The sequence below is a fragment of the Callionymus lyra genome, chromosome 16 (genome assembly GCF_982586985.1).
Source record: "Callionymus lyra chromosome 16, fCalLyr1.hap1.1, whole genome shotgun sequence".
NCBI classification, from domain to species: domain Eukaryota; kingdom Metazoa; phylum Chordata; class Actinopteri; order Syngnathiformes; family Callionymidae; genus Callionymus; species Callionymus lyra.
This window is the reverse complement of record NC_141833.1, coordinates 14,863,495-14,883,145: the sequence shown is the minus strand read 5'-3', so window position 1 is coordinate 14,883,145 and position 19,651 is coordinate 14,863,495. Positions and strand designations below refer to the sequence as shown.

General features: G+C 37.3%; 2 protein-coding genes across 2 annotated transcripts; one reads left to right on the top strand and one right to left on the bottom strand.

Moving 5' to 3' along the window:
- Positions 1–997: 997 nt before the first annotated feature.
- On the bottom strand, positions 998–7,315 carry dusp22b (dual specificity phosphatase 22b). Its single transcript, XM_087811612.1, has 7 exons — positions 7,163–7,315; positions 6,918–6,951; positions 6,091–6,173; positions 4,855–4,904; positions 3,051–3,125; positions 1,369–1,540; positions 998–1,301 (listed from the first exon to the last, which is right to left on the bottom strand). The coding sequence occupies exons 1-7, from the start codon at positions 7,181–7,183 to the stop codon at positions 1,173–1,175; spliced, it is 564 nt and encodes a 187-aa protein (XP_087667738.1). The 5' UTR covers positions 7,184–7,315; the 3' UTR covers positions 998–1,172.
- Positions 7,316–9,592: 2,277 nt separating this feature from the next.
- ripk1l (receptor (TNFRSF)-interacting serine-threonine kinase 1, like) lies at positions 9,593–18,785 on the top strand. The gene is made up of 11 exons (XM_087811107.1): positions 9,593–9,663; positions 9,903–10,060; positions 10,921–11,077; positions 12,083–12,220; positions 12,275–12,506; positions 14,406–14,555; positions 14,635–14,711; positions 14,773–14,845; positions 14,909–15,457; positions 15,523–15,678; positions 16,439–18,785. The coding sequence occupies exons 2-11, from the start codon at positions 9,906–9,908 to the stop codon at positions 16,717–16,719; spliced, it is 1,968 nt and encodes a 655-aa protein (XP_087667233.1). The 5' UTR covers positions 9,593–9,663; positions 9,903–9,905; the 3' UTR covers positions 16,720–18,785.
- The last annotated feature ends 866 nt before the right edge of the window (positions 18,786–19,651 follow it).

Here is a 19,651-nt window from a genome sequence, read left to right as displayed (position 1 = left end):
AACCCTCCGGTGACGGGAGAGAGAAAAAAAAAAAAAAAAAACTTTTAGTGGAAACTATCCGCGTGTACTTTTCTACCAGATCTTCATTTTCTCATTTTTCACGTTATGAGTCATTTCCAATAATCCCAATGATCTTTCTTGTGTTGGTGATGGTTTGCGCCAAGCGCCCTCTAGCTGCGATGGCAGGAATGGTTCTTTATTATTGTCGTAATTACATGTAATAATGACATTTTGTGCCACATTAAGTCAAATAAAGCTCAATAAATTGACACAAAATTACACTTTTAAAAGCCATCGAAAGTACTTTGAAGTTGTATTGTTAAATGTATCTTGTTCTTTTCGTCCATTTTGATCGGTTTGTGAAAAAGAATGTGTATTATTACTTAAATAAAATGATAATATCTTTGGTTAGACTCGAACCAACAACCAATAAGAACATGGTCACGGTCACATTTTTTCTTCTTTTAACTCAAAATAGTGGGTAAAGTGATCATTGTAAATATTATTATGAATTCAAATTTTGGGGTAAACTATTGACATGAGAGTTTCTTTCCGAAAAAACGTCTTTAATTACCTTTTTTTGAAGCGAAATCTCCCAATTTCTCCGCTTCTGTTGTGTATCCTTCGGGTGTTACGCTAAAACAACCTTAAAATACAAACTTCTTTCATTTCTTCTCTAATGTCGAGCCTTCAAAACAAAAGGGAAGTCAAGTGCGAGCAGTTTGGATGGATTTGGATGTTTTTAAATCTGTCTTTTTGGATGAAGACAAGTTAGCGACGGTCGCTACATTAGCATGGACATGAATTTTTACCTATAACTCTAAAAAGTAACGAATAACTCCCTAATCTAATCTAATCTAATCTATGATATATCCTAACAGATTCAAGATGCGTAAAAGTGACAAATCCTTCAAAGGACTCATGGATCCAGACGATCCTCCAGGTGTCGTTAGCTTCTATAGGCAGCAACGAAAACATCGTCGATCTCAGACCAACGTAGTAAGAACTTTCTTTTATTTCACATCATGGCGACGGATGAACAAGTTAACAAAACTGCTTCATAGATTCTACGACGATCCAGTGAGCGCGACTGTGCTTTACTCGTGGTTCACTCCGGGGGGAAAAGCTCCGCCGTCGGAAAAGAAGTCCTTTCGCCAGAGCCGAACCGTGTCTCAGTTTCCACTGCTAGCATTGTCGGAAACATCTCCGTTAGCCTGGCATGTTCTGGCGAGTAAGTGTCGTATGTGCGCCTCGTCGTTGAACGGGTTGTCCTTGTATTCCTGCTGAAGCCATTCCCGGAGCTGGAATCAGACGAAGTGTACTTTTAGTTTAGCGTCGCTCGTGAAAAGTTGAACCGTCGACACTGACCTGGTCGGCTTGAGTGGATTCGAACTCCTGCAGCTGCCTCTGGAAGCCGATGTTGGGTCCGGCGGTCGGTCGCACCACCCTGACCGCCGCCAGCGCCTCCTTCCAGCCCAGACCCGTCACCGTCATGATGTAGGCGACCACCAGCGTAACGCTCCGCGACACACCCGCTAAGCTAACACACAATATGTCTAATTCAGAAATTATGATTATTTTTTACACCAAATGTATATTGAGTCGTAATGTTTAAAAACAGTTTGACTATCTTCAAACTTTATTTATTCATTCCCGTTCATGATGAGCTACGTTGTTAAGCTAGCGTTATCAAAGAATAAATGAAAGCTAACAAAAGAAGCTAATGCTATAACGAAAAAGGTCTTTCTTACAGTCTAGTAAATAGCTCGCTAGCAAAATAGCAATGCTAAGACCTGTTTAACGGGCGCTATCGCTAAATTTGAATTCATAAATTTGTATTTAACTGTGTTAGCTAACAGATGTTGTTAGCATATTAGCCACTGAGTAGCTGCATCTGTGGGCTGTTTTTTGCCATTTGTTATGATAAAAAATGTTGGTTAAGCATTTAAGTTAGAAAATAACATGTTTATACCTTTTATTATTAATTTTATCATGTAGGTACAGATAACATTTTTAAAAATCTTAAAATAGTTGAATTATAATAATTTCGGGGATGTGTATTTTTGAATTGGCACAACTTGTCTTTTTTATTGTATTTTTAATTTTAAACATTGGATTTTTTTTTCTTTTAATTCTTTCTGGAAATATTTTGTTATTTTACCTTCCAAAATGTAGCCTAAATAATTTCCTCTTGAGAGAATGCTACATTTTTTTAATTGACTTAACTTAAAGATTTAAATGCCAAATAGTTACTTTAATAATATTAAGTTATATGAGTAACACGCATGTTATTACGGATAACATGTTTAAAAATCTCAAAATAACGTAGTATTATAATAATATATGTTATGTGTACTTTTAAATCAGCACAATTATTCTTATTTATTAAATTTATAATTTTAAACATTGGATATTTTTTTCCAGATAGAACTATTATCTAGATCTAAATAAATATATATTTAACTAAAAAATATGAATTCTGGAAATATGGTATTTTATTACCCTCCAAAATGTAGTCTAGTTAGAAAATCTTTATTTTAATCCCTTTTATTGTAGTTATATTCATCTTAGTGTGGATGTCTTAAAATCATGTAATTATTAATTATCTTTTTTTTAAATATATATTTAACAAAGAAAATACACTTTTTTTCTGGAAATATGATGTTTTTTACCCTCCAAAATATAGTCTATTGTAGTTTATTGTACTTATCTTAGTGCAGATGTTTTGAAATCTTAAAATAATGTAATAATTATTATTAAATTAGCACAATGTGTCTTTTTGTGTTTATAATTTTAAATACTTTTATTTAGCATTTTTTTAATATATTTGATTTTTTTAAAACTCTATTTTGTTCTTTTAACCTCCAAAAATGTAGTAAATATTTTCAAATATTGCAACAGTATTTTAGAAATAGTCTGTTTTTTGAACTGACTTGATGACATGAACATAAACATAAGGTCGTACGAGGTATGAGACGGTGACGCTCGTGTCTGTGGTATCGTTCAAACCAGGCTTATCAAACGATGGCGGAGCAGAAGATTCTTCTCACCAGTGGACGAGGCATCCTTCTCCCTTCAGCCTGGACTCGTGCATGAACATCACACTCTGTTTGAAATGTTGCGTCCTGTGAAGGTACAACTGTGTTTCACACACACTGATGCTTTTCGTGTCACATTTCACCTCCAGCCCAACACCAGTATAAATAGAGACACCAACCAAGAACGCTACACGACTTCCTTCCTGCCCAAGGATTATGAAACATGCTCGGTGTTCATCTGAAACACAAACACTCCGGCAGCTCCGTGTGTGTGTGTGTATGTGTGTGTGTGTGTATGTGTGTGTGTGCGTTCCCAAAATGTAAGTCGTGCTGCTGCAGCTCAGACCACAACATCACCGGGCTAATTTTACCACATGTGCTGCTGGCCGGCGGCCATCTTGTGGCGTCGAAACTCAGATGTGCACCTTTAAAGGTGATGTCGACGTTTATTTTTAGCCGCCGCGCGATAACAAAGTGTTGCTTTATCGAGAGGCCGAGCGTCGGCGCCGACATCTCGAATGATCCGCGAGATAAATGACATTATTTAGAGATAGATAGAGTTGAAGTCAGCTGGAAAGAATTTGGGAAGATTTATTCAAGAAGAAGAGAATAGAAAATAAAATGTGAGTGAAGTTTTTTTAAGAGAAAATGTTTCAGATTTTAATTTTATTTAGAAAAAAAAACAACATTTTCTGCACTTATTTGAATCAGCAACACATTTGAAAGACATTTTTTATGTAGAGAACAAATTAATATAGTATTGTTTTTAAACTAAAACTATTTGGAAAAAGGTGTTTTAGGTTTTTTTTTTCATTCACAAAAACACGAAATAGTGTTGGTTTTTGTTGATTTTGTTAGTTTTTTAAAAGATTTAAATCAGAAGAATAATTGAAAAATAAAGGCAAAATTAAGAATTGTATTAAATATTTAGTTAATTCAAGATGTTTTCTTTTGTAGATCAAGAAAAGTTTTTTTTTTATTAACTTTTTGCGAAACTAATTTTAATTTAAATGTTTGTTTTTTAACACTCATTAACAAACCAAAACAAACGAAGATGTAAGATGGAAGATTTTTTAATTCACAAATTATTTTATATTATTATTTTTTAAAACATCAAATAGATTTTTAGAAAGAAAGAAGTAAATGTGTGGAAACATTAAAAAAGAGAAGTTTTTTAGTTACATTTGAATGAATCTCCGAAAACTATTTTGATTCAACAATTTATACTTTTTTTTAAGTCAAATTTTCTTTTATTATCTTGTCTTTTTGATAAAATATTTTTTTCAAACCAATTGACTAATCAACAAAAACCTTTTCAGTTAAACTAAGTTATTTTCTTTCACAAATAAAAAAAAAATGTTGGTTGTTATTTATGTTTTTATAAACGTTTCCTTTCAAATAATATTTTTTAAAGATAAATTAATCCTTGGATACATTTAAAGGGTTTTCTTTTTTTTTATGTCAACTTTGGCTTTTTGGTTGTTATTCTTAAAATTATTAAGAACGTTTTTTTTTACTTTTTGATAAACTTTTTTTAAACTAATGTCCAAATAGCTGTATTTTAAAAAATATATATAAAGTATTTAATTTTTTCAAATATAAACATAAGAATAAAATATGAAAAGTAAACAGAGAACTTATTTATTTTGAGATGATATTAATCCTAAGGATACACATGGATTTACTAAAGTGATGACATCATTGTCTGGTCACCATGGAGACGTTCTTAAGAGGAGAGTCATGTGTGTTTTTCATCCATGTTGACAAATGTCACACGTGTTCGTTCACTAGAAACATCTCCTGTTGTTCTACTCACAGGTTCTGTGTGGGAAGATCTGCAGCACAGATGCACAGATACGTCATCTCCTGCAGGGACACAAGGAACCTGTCAGGTACATGAGGAGGTGGAGGAGGAGGAAGAGGAGGAGGGGGTGGAGGAGGAGATGGAGGAGGAGCAGAAGGAAGAGGAGGAGAAAGAGGAGGAGATGGAGGGGGAGGAGGAGGGGAAGTAGAAAGAGGAGCAGGAGAAGCCAGAGGAAGAGGAGAAGGAGGAGCAGGAGAAGCCAGAGGAGGAGGAGCAGGAGGAGCAGGAGGAGCAGGAGGAGCAGGAGGAGCAGGAGCAGCAGCAGGAGCAGGAGCAGGAAGGAGGAGGAGGAGGAAGATGAGGAGGAGGAGGAAGATAAGGAGGAGGAGATGGAGAAGGGGGAGGAGGAGGAGATGGAGAAGGAGGAGGAGGAGAAAGAGGAGGAGATGGAGGGGGAGGAGGAGGGGAAGTAGAAAGAGGAGCAGGAGAAGCCAGAGGAAGAGGAGAAGGAGGAGAAGGAGAAGGAAGAGTAGAAGGAGGATGAGAAGGAGGAGGGGAAGAAGGAGAAGGAGAAGGAAGAGTAGAAGAAGGAGGATGAGGAGGAAGAAGAGAAGGAGGAGGAGATAGAGGAGGAGCAGGAGGAAAATAAGGAGGAGGAGAAGGAGGATGGGAAGTAGAAAGAGGAGCAGGAGAAGCCAGAGGAAGAGGAGAAGGAGAAGGAAGAGTAGAAGAAGGAGGATGAGAAGGAGGAGGGGAAGGAGAAGAAGAAATGGTAGGAGAAGGAGAAGGAAGAGGAAGAGGAGGAGCAGGAAAATGATGAGGAGGAGAAGGAAGAGAAGGAAGAGTAGGAGGAGCAGGAGGAGGACGTGGGCGAGCCTCCTGCTCTTCAACACCCACACAAGTCTAGTAGGAGCAGAGGGAGGAGAAGGAGAAAGAGGAGAAGATGGAGGAGGGAAAGGAGGAGGAGGAGGAGGAGGAGGAAGAGTAGGAGAAGGAGAAGGAAGAGTAGAAGGAGGAGGAGAAGGAGAAGCCAGAGGAAGAGGAGAAGGAGAAGGAAGAGTAGGAGGAGCAGGAGGAGGACGTGGGCGAGCCTCCTGCTCTTCAACACCCACACAAGTCTTGTCGTAGACACTGATGAACCATATCCTCGTGTTTGTTCAGAGTCATGTTTGCTCAGAGAGACTTGACTGACAGGTCCGAGGTCACGTGACCTCAGGACTCACCTGCAGGACGGGAGCGACGACTCACCTGCAGGATGGGAGCGGCGCTGTCGTGGATGGACAGGATGTGAGTGATGTTGTTTCTGGACAACTGCTCTCTGTCTCTGGCGTCTGATCACATGACATCGTCACACACTTGGAAAACATTTGGAAGCAGCAGCAACTTTTACATTTGTACGTCTGAAGTTCTCTTTATAAAAATATAAATTAACTTTTATTCATATCTGATGCGGAAATATTCTGCATTATTTAAACGTATATTATTGTATTATTATTTTATTATGATCTAATAATTTTAACTAATAAATAATTTGTTTAAATAATTTCACACTGGAACGTTACAATATCTTAAAATATATATGTATATATATATATTTTGTTAAGCCTTTAAAATGTACTTGTTAAATATACAACATACATTTGTTTTAATTTTAATAAAATTAACATCTTATAAAATAGAACTAATAATATAATAATTATTACAAGATGAGTTAACTTTATCGATTGACTTCTATGTGAAGAAATAGTTTTATAAAAAAAATAATAAAAGAACGTATTTATTATAAACAAAATAAGAGCTTACTCTATATTTTAATCATTTATTGTATTTTGGTTTTATTTAGTGCTTTGTTTAACTCTATTATTTTACCTCATATTCCGATTTTTATCTATATTTTAACTTTATTCAAAAGAAAATATCTATATATTTGATTTTTAATTGAATTAAATGACAAATAAAATCAACAAAGAAATGTAAGTTGGGTTCAAAACTCTCAGATCATGTGACATACAGTATAATTTAATACAACTCGTGTATTTCTATGATAAATAAACGTACACAAAGATGTCACAAACCTCTAAAGTTGCCCAGATACAAGTCAGGCAGGACCTGGAACGACATCAAAACTCTGCATCATTTATTTTTTAATAATAATAATAAAGAATAAGAATGTTTAATCCATTAATGACAAATAAAAATGACTCTTCTTCTCTGAATCTACTACTTCAACCACGTATGTTTCGCAGTGACGTCATGACACACAACGCAGAGACTCGTAAAGCTTCTTCTTTTTTTTTAAAGATATTTTAAAAAAACGCACCTTGTTGACGCCGTTCCCCATGTTGCCGGTCCTGAGCTCGCGCGGCTCGTCCTGTCCCGGATGTTCCAGCAGCTTCAAGGCTTTAAAACATCGTCTCTCACGCTTCGAGCCCGCAGAGCTGTCAGCTGGTGCTGCCCCGCCGCGCGGAACTCTGGGAGCTGTAGTCTTTTCCAACGACAACCGTATTGACGCGGGGAAAATAACGCTGACACATATATCAATAAAACCCTACTTACAAGTAATCCTTTGATTATTTTATAAATATTTTTGAAATAGTTAATAATATTTCAGGACCGGAAACGTTACTTGTTGCCTAGCTACCGGGCCACGTGACACAAAATGTAAATTCTGTAGATGGACTTTTTTTTTAAAACAAGAAAATACTGGCAGGATGTGGGACTATTTATTAAAATAAAAATTAGCCTATCTCTACATTTCAATTTAAAATACATAATATTATATTATCAATATAGTGATAAAAACATTGAGCACTCATTGAATATTTTCTTTTTTTTTTTCAGCAAATTTCACGAATCAAAATAAAAAAAAGTACTCCAAATAAAGACATTTTCATTGTCGAACTAAAAAAGGACATTGAAATTATTTAAATGATTAAGGGGTAAAAAGGGTAATTATTCATGTCATTTACTCAGGGATTTATTTAGAAGATTGTAGTTTTTGTATTCATTTGTTTTTTTGTGGATTTGTTCAATCTGTGTTGTGGAACTGTTTCGGTTTTTAAGCCAATGTTTATGTATGTTTTTATTTTATGTTTTGTTACTGTCTCTCATTATGTGGTCCTTTGTTGAGGTGTACATTTTAAATTTCAGTACATACAGGACCAATGTATCTATATTTTGCTTAATAAAGAAAAATCAAATCAAAATGAAAACCGTTTTAATTTGTTCATCAGATGTTGTGTGAGTGTATTTTCCCGCAATATAATTGTTTCTTTAAACTTAAACTGTATAAATATATTAATTTAATTTTGAAACATTCTGCAGCTTTAATAATTAAACGTGATATGTCCACATATTAATATAACATTTTTCATACATTTCCTTTTGTGCTTCATACTTATAATTCATTTATTTTACGTTTTCTTACAACCATTTGTTTTTGTTTATATTCATAATACTTTCTTCTAATGATTTGCGTTTTTTAAGCAAAATATTGTTCCAAATTGAACTCTTTAATTCAAAACTTTACTCCTCTTGCATGTTATATTTGCCGTACATTGTATATATATATATATATGTTTTATTATATAGAATGAGTGAGTTGTTGAGAAGCTGTAATGGGTGTTTTAATGGCTTGACTTTTTGTCACTAAAAATTGTAAAGCATTTCAACTACACAGACCTAACGTGCACTTTGATGTGTAAACGATTGTGTGGGAGTTGTGTTGTCGCGGATACACTGCACTGTGGGCAGCGTCTGAGGTGGTTCCCCATTCTAGTTTCACATAAATGGTTGTTTTTATCAATGAGCATCAAAGTCTAACTGACTTGAGGTCTGTCACAGCTACTTCCTGTTGACATGGATTGATTGTGATCAGATGACAGTTGCTGTTCAGATGTCTGACACTTCACAGCAACAAGATGGCATATCGATAGTTCTTAGAGATCTTATTTCTTCAGCTGTTTCATCTTCTATATCAGGTCACGATGACAAACACACAGAAAACAATACATTATTCGGTTTATACCTTAAAGAAATAAAAACATTTAAATGGCAACATTCTGTTTTATACTTTTTCATAGCAGTCATACGTGTGTGTATTTTCGCGCCACACTTTTCATGAGTAGAAACAATATTTATTGAGTGAGTTTGTGTGTTACTACATAATAACAACAATGCAGTTCAACAAACCACCAGAAGAGGGCGCCTCTTCTTCATGTAAGTAAGTAAGTAAGTAAGTATTTTTTATTTATATAGCGCTTTTCCAGACCAGGGTCTATCGTGACGTCTAGTAATACGAGTGTCTTGTAAAGTTTACTCACGGAATTCAATCGATAAATCGATCCAAAAAGGTGACATAATAAGACTAACTTGTCTTTGCAAACGATTGACACGTGTTTTGAAGTATGCTTTTATTTTGAAACAATTCCTATCCGGTCAGCAAATGCATATGAAAACAAAAAAGTATTCTTCATTTAAGTCAATTTTTTTATTCATTTCACTTTTTTTTAAATAACTTAAAAATAACTTATTTTCCGGTTCAGACACGCGCAGGGAAAATATATTTACGTTTTTATTTTTTTTATACTTTTTAATAATTTTAAGAAGGGATCATACATATTCTAAATCTTTTTTGTATATATGTTTTTGGTGTTTATTAAAAAAAAAAAATAGTAATCGTTTAACGAAACTACCACTCGTATCTATTTCTTTTTTTTTTTGTTTGTTTCGTCTTCCGGTTTCACTTTGGGACACGGTCACGACGCGTCGAGGAAGTTGAGGAATAGTTGCGATCAAACGTCGTTTTGGCAGCAGTTTTCGGTGAATAAATCTAGTTTATTTACTCTTTTTTTCATTTGTTTACCAGTTCTGCTCTGAAAGTTAACTTAAGCGACGCTCGGAAGTTTGCAAAAAGTAGTTCCGAGAGTTTGGGCGGAGGACAAGATGGCTTATCGGACATGATCGATCCTTTCAGTGCAATTTTTTCTTTCTTGTCTTCAATGTCGACTCCGTCACTTCAAAACTGTTCATTCGGTTTGTTTTTTTGTTTGGCGTCTCAGGGAATGGCCGTGTCGCCGGAGTTTCTCATGCGACCCTCGGATCTGGACGTCAAGGGTCACCTGGGCAATGGGGCGTTCGGACACGTCCACCTGTGTCAACATGTGACCCTGGGCCAGGTGGTGATGAAGACTCTGTACACGGGTTACCTGGGAAGCGAGTAAGGTTCATTTTTACCTCCCTGCCAGGACCTTCGCTGGTTTTCCCCCTTAGCTTGACTTGTGGAATCTGGAAGTGAAAGTTGCACAACAAAAATGATTCTCAAAGCTTTTTACTCACGTTTTTAAACATGTATCTGATCATTTGACTTGTTTTTTTCATTTAGTAATTTAATTAATGTCATCTATTTATTTTTTACTTAGACTTTTAATATTCAGTATTTACTGTAAATCAAATAGTGTGTCCTCGGTGTCACCCTGAAGTGTGTCCTCCTCTCTCCGACACCTGTCGTGGAAAACAGGAAATCATCTTTTTGTTCCCCCCCCCTAAAAAAAATTGTAACCATGTTTTTGTTTTCATCGCTCACTAATAATTCAGGAGTTTAAATGAGGTCAGACTTTGACAGGTGCTGTCAAGTTCAAATTGTGTTATTTATCATATTTGTGTCATAGTTTTATATTTCAATAAAGTGTTTTTAAACAAAAATAATTACAAGTAACCTGTACGCCAGATAGTAGCAGTCATTATGTCCCCGGCTGAGAACAAGAGGATACAGTCCAGCAGCGTTTAAAACTGATTTGTAAACATATTTTGGTAAATAAAAGCAGTTACGACGTCGTCAAAAGTCATGTGGTCTGTAAATTCTGCAACACCAGAGTCAAGTACTCGACAATACTACAAATATATCCTTGTTACCAATAGTATTACAATACATATGTTGTTGCCACTGTATCGTGATGTGTATCGTATCACCAGATTCCTAACAATAGACACGCCTACTGTCATAGAGCGGTGTGTGGCCCCTGATTGGCTCCTACAGCGATCAAAGGGTTCCACTGACTCTCTCAAATCTCTGCCCAGGGAGAAGAAGAAGGTTCTGCTGGAGGAGGCGACCATCATGGCCAACCTGAACCACGAGCGAGTGGTCAAGCTGCTGGGGATCATCATAGAGGACCAGAACTGTTCGCTGGTCATAGAGCTCATGCCTAAGGGGAACCTCCAGGTCATGCTGGAAAGGGTGAGTCCAGTCTTTGGCCTCATTGACAGTGTGTTCCCTCGTTCTTGCTCATGGTGCTTGAAAAAGTCAAGAACAAAAAAAAAAGAGTTATAGTAAGTAAGTAATTTATTTTATTTATATAGCGCTTTTCCAATACTAATAATAATGTTGTTATAGTTTAAAGTATTCGCAAAGACACTTAATGTTGTAAGTAAAGGAACACGTATATTCGCTAACAACTCAGTACTAGCATGATATCAAAGTAAAGCCTGTGAAGCACCACATTCGTGTTTCATTCTTAAAACAGGAAACAGAAATGGACCCATTTACTACTCAACAATTAAGTATTTCTTAATTCTGACGGAACACTTTTTTAAATGTTTTTTTTTTATTGTTGGATCATCAATTTTTGCTCCAACTTAATGTGGTTTGTTTGATTATTTGTTCATGGTATTATTGTTCACATTGTCACAGGAGTTAAGGAAAAATAAATACAAGTTTTTATTCCTTAATTTCTGTCCGGTAGCTTCCCATATGATCGCTCACTTCAAACTTGCTTAAAAGCTTTTTTATGAGTGGACGGAAATTCCTTGTCGTCTTCCTTTACTGTTAAAACTTGGCTACTTCCTGTTTGTGGGATGTTTGGCTTCTTCCCATTTAAGAAGATTTCAGCTTCTTTCAGGCAAATTTTTGGCTTTTTTTTTCTTTCCTCTGGCTTTGCTACTTCCTAACTAGTTGACATTCAGCTACTTCCTGTTTCGGAGACATTAGGGGCCACTTCTTGTTCAACCAAGTTCCTGTCAGACAAGATACGGCTACTGTCATCTCTGTCTAAACGTGGCTACTTCCTGTCTACTTGGCATTTAGGTTATCGTCTAGCAACAATTCGAAAAATGCTGATGTGTTTAAATTCATGTCATAGACGACACACCATGTATCACCCCCTTCAGGAGTGGAGGAAGTACTGCATGAATACGCTTTACTGGTTTGTTGTATCCCTGATGTCAATATGTGGTCCTACTCAAGGTGCAAGTTCCCCTGTCAGTCAAAGGAAGGATCATCCTTGAGCTTCTGGAGGGTCTGGTCTACCTCACCCAGAAGTTTGTTCTCCACAAAGACATCAAACCGGAGAACATTTTGCTGGACAAAGACTTCCACATCAAGGTACTGTTGCAGCTACTTTGGTATTCGGCGCTTCAGTTCTCGTTTGCGCTTCAGATCGCGGACCTCGGCCTCGCCACCTGCCGGACCTGGACTAAACTCTCCAAGGAGGAATCTCAGAGGAGGAGTCGTATGAGCCAGACGGCCGGGGTCACGGGGGCCGGCACGCTCAGCTACATGGCCCCCGAGCACCTGAAGAGCATCCACACCCCCTCCACCGAGAAGTCCGACGTTTACAGCTTTGGCATCGTGATCTGGGTCATCCTGACGGGCCAGGAGCCGTACCAGAGTGAGTGGATACACACCAAGATCCAGGGGTCCCACGGGAGAGTGGGACCCATGGATGTGTATTGCTAGCTGCTGACGACGTCATGCTATACTTCAATCTGGGTTTGCTTTTTTTTTTATAACATTTAAACTAGTTATTACTACACATGAAATATTCAAGGAAAATCTACTTCCTGTTCAGGTGACATTTCGCTACTTTCTTCTCTGTTGACAACCGACTGCTTCCTGTTCGGGGAAAACTTGGCTACTTCCTGTTCAGAAAAGATTTAGCTCCTACCTTGTCCGTTGAAATTGAACTACTTTCTGTCTGCTTCTTTGTTTGGAGCGTCATTTGGCTTCTTCCTTCAATGTTTACCCTTCGCTACCTCCTGAATGGTTGACATTTGACTACTTCCTGTTTGGGAGACATTAGGCCACTTCTTGTTCGATCTACTTTAGATACTTCCTGTTGAAATTTGGTCACTCTGTCTCGGTGTCGTCTTGACCTTTTAAGTATAATATATTTTATTGAGTATTGTTTTGATTTTTTAAGCGCTTTGTGACCCTGGTCTGGAAAAGCGCTGTTAGATTAAAAATGATTATACACTATACATATAAGCCATACTTAAATTAACGCTAAAAGATAATCAAAATATAAATTATAAATTACTAGCTTCATCTAAGAGCTTAAACGTCTGAATACACATTCACAATCAACATTCCACTCAGACTGATTCACTGTCTCAAGACGAGCTTGGAACAGACGTAGAGTCATGACAACGGTTATTTAAAACGTCTGTTTGTCTGCCTTTTCACACCTTGGGTCGTGGATCAAAAGAACGAAGCGGGACACATCTGTAAGGGGGGGACTAGGAGACAAAAACCCCCACCCAAGAACATTTGACTGATTAGAAAAGGAAACAAATTAGGAAGGAATCTCCACAGGGGATCGTGACACAGGGAGTTTGAAGGAACCAATAGGGCGATAGGGGGAGGACCTCTAGGCCTGGAAATTTGCCTTAAATATAACGTTGTTTCTACAGTTCGAGACCTTTTCTGCCCGGGGCTATTGATCTGTACAGTCGCCGGGAGAAAGTGGGTCCGATCGATCGTAAAGCTTGTATTTTGTTTGACTTGAAGCGGCGAATAAACGACCCGTGACACTCTGCATTGACCATTTATCTCCACAAAGCAAAGTATTCAGACCCGGCAGTGACGGCGTGTTGGAACGCCCGGAACGGATTCCAGTTTTGACCGTTTTAGCGCTATATAAATATTACTTACTTACTTACTTACTTACTTACTTACATACTTTCTATCTACTTGGCATTCGACAACTTCCTGTTCCAGCTTTTTTTTCCTGGAAACATTTGTCTTCTTGTCTGTCCACTCTGTCTTTTTCTGTTAAAACTTGGCTACTTCCTGTTTGGGGGACACAAGGCTACTTCCTGGTCAAGCCAGATTTGCCCTTTTCCTTCTCTGGCTGGGCTACTTCCTAACCGGTTGACATTCAGCTACTTCCTGTTGGGACGACGTCTTCTTCTATCAAACTTCCTGTTAGTTTCAAGTGGCATTAAAAAGCATGAAATGAGATTTGGGGATTCCTTTAAAAATGCTGTTGTTGTTCATGTGACTTGCGGCTACCTCCCGTTCGGACAAGATTCGGCTACAACCTTCTCACTTGGAATTTGGCTATTGCCTATCTTGTCGACACTTGGCTACTTCCCCTATTAGCGACAACCAGCTATGTTCTGTTCAGGCAACATCTAGCTACGTCCCCTTTTTGGGCCAACAATGCAGTAGGATTTAGCCAACTGGAGAAAATAACAAATCATCAAACAAAAATAAATAAATAGCGTAAACGTATCCGATATCGTAGACGAGCGTTACAAGAATATGACGCGGATTTTATGTCCGACAGATGCCAGACACGAATCACACATCGCGCAGTGCGTCCAGAACGGAGACCGTCCACTCCAGGACTCGATTCCGAAGGACACCCCGAAGGAGATGATGGTGTTGATGGTTCAATGCTGGGACCCGAAGCCGGAAATCAGACCAACCTTTAAGGGTGTGTTTTTTTTCTTTTTCTTTTTTTTCGTGATCAACAAGATTGTTCAGTCGTCACTTTGTTTTTCTCCGCCTCACAGAGAGTTACGACACGTTCTTCCCTTTCTACATGAAGAATCTGAACGCGCTCATCAAGGAGGACTTACATCGTCTCAGGGTGAGTACAGTTCAGCTCAGAGGACGGCTGTGGTATTCAGTGTTTTTGATGCGTTTTGCAGCAATTGTATGATGGTCCAGGAGAACTGGTTAGGCAGATGCACTCCCTGACCATCGATGAATACAACACAACAGGTAGATGCTTCCTTAAGGCCGATTGCTTCTACCTGTGTCTGGCTGCCTTCTCGCACATTATAGACTCTCCAACTCCACTGCTGAGCACTCACAGGCCGGAGTCGCTTCCCACCGAGATGAGCGCCGAGGAGCTGGAGAGCAGCGTCCAGACGGACGCTCAGCCGCCCGAAGCTCTGGAGGAGAAGCTGCAGCAGGAGCTTCAGTACCACAGACACGGCAGCTACGCCACCGAGAATCCATCGGGATTTTCCAACGGACACCAACCGAGCGGATCCACGCAGAGACGACCGAGCGGTCCGCAAATCTCCAAGAGGCCGTCCGAGCACGACAGAAATATGTCGTCCGTCCATACTTGGAGCAAACCCCCGGCGAGCCAGGTCCATCCCAGGGTTCCTCCGGCGGAAGACAATTATTACTCCATGTCCACGTCCCAGGCCTCCATGTCCAGGATCTCGTCGGCCAGCAGGGCTTTCCCCGTCAACGTCCCGCATCAGCCGCCTCAGTACAATCGGCAGAAGTCGTGCACCGCCTACCCGGTGAACGACACGGCGGCGCCGGACGCCTGCGGGCATCTCTACAGTTACAACAAGTCCATCTCACTACCGGAGTCAAGTAAGAAGACGCTGCGAGCCGTCGCGACGGTCGGTCGACTGACTAACGTTTCTTCCTCTCCTCAGCGCATCCTTCGCTCTACATCAAAAACGCTAAAGGGGTCCAGATCGGCAGCAACAACACGCTCCATTTAAATACTTCCGAGTCCTTGTTCAGTACCTCGAGCACCCCCCCGAGCAGCCTGGCGTTCCAGATCCTCGAGGACGACCTCAAGGCGCACGGTGAGAAAGTCTCACTTTTGTACTTTTACGGCCTCGATCTATGTCCTCAATTGTATAATGAAAAATATTTATATAACAATATATATTTTCTATTTAAAGAACTTTTTTTTCATTATTTTCTCAGCTCATTTTGTGCTATTGTTTTAAAAAATAATCCTGAGTCATTTAATTCTGGTCTTAATATGTTCTAATAATATTATTTGATTCTATTCATATTTATAGATTTCGTGAGCAAAATGTGTTTTTCTGGATTATAATCTAATTTAAGATCATTCATTTTGATTTATTTTATGTTTCACATTTCCTTTCTCAAACATTTTTCCATAATCTTCTGATACTTTTAGTTATTCTTATATATTTTTGGAGTCCTTTTTTTTATTATAAGTATATGCCTTACTTTTAGTTATTATAAAAAAATGTAAATTAATACCAAAATTTATGATCCATTAATTCCTTACAAAACCGGAATTCAACAACAAAAAAATTAAGATAATATTAATAAATAAATAAAATGTAAACTTCTTTACTTTTGTTGATATTTATTGTTGTATAACATTAAAATAATAAATGTTTATATATAATCTCGTTTTTTTCCCCCCCGCATGTATTTACTTTTTCTTATTCAATTTGCTATTAGAATCCATTTTCTTTTGCTGTTTTTCAACGAATCATAAAACGACTAAATTCAATCTCAAAAGTGTAACGACATTTTAAACTAAATACGAAATAAAAGTAAATACAGATGATTTGTGTTTCGCAGAAGACTGCGCCGTGACCGACAAGCACTTCGACTACCTGGTGGAACACATAGGCACCAACTGGAAGCGCTGCGCTCGCCGCCTGGGCTTCGGGCAGGTCGAGATCCAGAGGATCGAGCACGACTACCGCCTCGACGGGCTGGAGGAGATGGTGCACCAGATGCTGAAGCGCTGGCAGATGCGTGAGGGAAGCATCGGGTGCACCATGGGCAGGCTCTGCTCCGCCCTCAAAGACCTGGTGGGCGTCGAGGTAATGCAACACCTCCTGAACAACTGCCAGTAGCAACAAGTGTCCTTTCGCAGCATCTCCCTTGTCTGACGCCTCACCGTGACTCTTCTCTCTACTGTGAAGCTTCATTACAAGCCACACCGTGACCTCGGCTCCACCTCGCGATCGGATCATGTCTCGCCTCCGTTGCTTTTATCTGTCAAGAAAATAATAATCAAATGATCTCGAAGAGAAACTTATCCAAGTTCACAAGCATCGTAAAGACCAGCTATAGTATGTATATGGGCTTATTTTTGTCTCAAAAGTATTTTTTAAAATGTGAATGTGTTTTCATATCCACACGTCAATGTGACACTTGTAACTTGTATTTTGGTCTCTACAAATAAATGTGTATTTATATTTCCTATCGGAAGTATATTTGTAAAACTGAGAATTATTTTTTGGTGAATAACATTCACATTTGTGGCCCGCCGATATACACTGACGGCCCCTAGGTGGCAGTGTAGTTAAAAGACCCAGCGACACGACAAGACACACTCTTCAATTTTACAAATTTCATTTTGTTTCGCAAAGAAAAAGATTTACATTTTTTTTTCAAATTCACATTTATTTGTTAGGACCAAAAACCTAGATTAAAATATTAAATTAAAGTAAAAAATATTACAAATTATTATTATGCAATCATTGTCTATTTGCAGATACATTTTTAGTGTATTTACCAATATTTATGAGACAAATATAAGCCCATAGACATGAGAAGTTAAAATTGTTATTTTTACTGCATATGAAATTAAAAATGATGAGAATATAACATTCTTAAGAGATTATTAATAACAGTAAGTTTCTATTTTGGTTGATTGTAAGTCAAAACTGATTTAAACTGCTTTTCTTTTTAATAGAAATGGTTTCTTTAAAAAAGAAATTAAAAAAAAGACTTATTTAAGTCCTGTTGGATTCTCTTTTAGATATTATTATTATTACTAGTTTAACAAATATAACATTAACTGAAATAAATAAGCACAACCTTTTAAAAAAAAAAAGAAAAAAGAAGAAAATGTTATATTTATTTATATTTATTTTAAAATGACAAATTTTTCAAGGACAAAAACATATAAGATCGTCTTTAATATAAAACTTGATAATTTCAACAACAAATACAAATCAAACGTCCTTTTTTTTAACTGAAGATAATAACGTTGTTCTGGAGCTGAAGGAGGGTTTTTTGAATGATAATAAATCGGGTTACGTGCACAGAAGATAGAAGAGAATAATAGATTCCGGTTACGAAATGTTTTGAGCCAAAACTTTTTCTTCAGGTACACTCAGCCTAGTCACGTGTTATGCTAGCATTAGCCCGGCTAGCTTCCACGCTGCTCTGCTGTCTGTAGTTCGTTGAATTGCATCAAGGGTCGTTAGGGGTCGTTTTTCTTTTTTTAAAAAACACAACAATGAACTCGCTGTAAACTTTGCAAAGTTTTTTTTTTTTTTCGTGGATTATAACTCTCAGGTTTCCTTCAACAACAGATCTTTGCAGGGATGACATCATCACCAGCCGTTCAAATGTTCCTTTCTTTTGTTGCCTATTCTTGCTTGTTTGCTTCAACTATCGACGATGGAAATGTTCGAACAAAATATGTTGACATAGCTTTTTAGGAAAAAAATAAATAATAATCTTTTGAAAGCGTTTTCCGCCAAAAACATTCTTAAGAATTTTCTTTTTTTCAGTCTCAAACTATAAATATTTATAGGTCTTTAATTCTTAAAAAAAACATACCACTATAATGCACATATTGCTTATTATATTTTCCTTGATCAAACAATGTGTTCCCAATGCTGAGTCTGTTATCTTTTTCAGTTTCTCAACGTTATTTCTTATATATATAAATGAATGTTGTGTGCTAAAGAGGTGCAATACATAGTAGCCATTATTATTTTGTCCACTAGAGGTCAGTAGCAAACATGACGTCATTTTCATACCAGCAGTTACTACATCAAAACCAGAGCAGTATGTTGTAAAAAACACACACGTTATGTTTAATGTGTTTAAAATGTACTTTTTTTTTATATCAACACTGTCGGGAGTTTTTCCTTAGTATCAATCAAATAAATGGTGAAAATGGCTGCGTTTTGCTTGTTGTTTCCTGTGTTCTTGTGAAGCCCTGGATTACAAATGTCAACTTCTCCTCCACGTTTATCGTCGTTTCATTAACTAACACTTAGTGAAACAATTAAAACTCAGGCCAGGAAGTCCCAGAGGCGCAACGTTTCATTTCATTTCAATCTCTGACATGAATCTACGGCTGCGTCGCCGTGAATACAAATGAATACAAATGAATACAAATGAATACAAATGAAAACAGATATTGTTTTTCTCTGGAGAATTAAATAAAGCTTCAAAAAACATGTTAATTAAGTGATTGTCCACGAGAAACACAAGAGCTAAATGTAATCAAATGAAACATGTATTAGAATAATTGTGTTTTTCTATGCTTTAAATAGATAAACGTATAAAAATGTATATTTTATGACCTATTCATTCTAATAGATACTTCTCTATCAATCTCTATCTTCTATTTCACTATTTACGTATTTCACGTTACATTTTCGGAAGATTTATTTTAGGGAATACATCATTTTGTGGTTCTATACATTTTGGAGCTCTAATTTCATTTAATTTTTCATAATAAGTTCATGAATAAAAAAACTGGCAGATTTCTTTAAATGCATCTTTTATTATCTGATTTTTTTTAAAAATGGAAAAAAGCTAACTGTGTAAAAAAAAAAGAAAAAAAGTCGTAAAAACATGTCAAATTCAAAAATATGAAGATGTAATGTGAAATCAAAATGTAATAGATGGTAATGTAATCTTCTAGCTGATCTCATAATGTCAATCAAATGAAATATAATTAAAAATGAATGATTGGAAACTATTTTTGCGCCGCTTGCTAACTGGTCGTTAGCTTGACATTCATGATGTTATGATGTT

Bases quoted from the DNA above. Each gene is read 5' to 3' on its own strand.
- dusp22b (XM_087811612.1), bottom strand. From the start codon at position 7,183: ATGGGGAACGGCGTCAACAAG. The intron at 6,174-6,917 runs GTTTGTGACATC...TCATGTGATCAG, and splicing joins GTATCTGGGCAACTTTAGAG to ACGCCAGAGACAGAGAGCAG. The intron at 1,302-1,368 runs GTCAGTGTCGAC...GTCTGATTCCAG, and splicing joins AATCCACTCAAGCCGACCAG to CTCCGGGAATGGCTTCAGCA.
- ripk1l (XM_087811107.1), top strand. From the start codon at position 9,906: ATGGCCGTGTCGCCGGAGTTTCTCATGCGACCCTCGGATCTGGACGTC. The intron at 12,221-12,274 runs GTACTGTTGCAG...TTTGCGCTTCAG, and splicing joins ACAAAGACTTCCACATCAAG to ATCGCGGACCTCGGCCTCGC. The intron at 15,458-15,522 runs GTAAGAAGACGC...TCCTCTCCTCAG, and splicing joins CATCTCACTACCGGAGTCAA to CGCATCCTTCGCTCTACATC.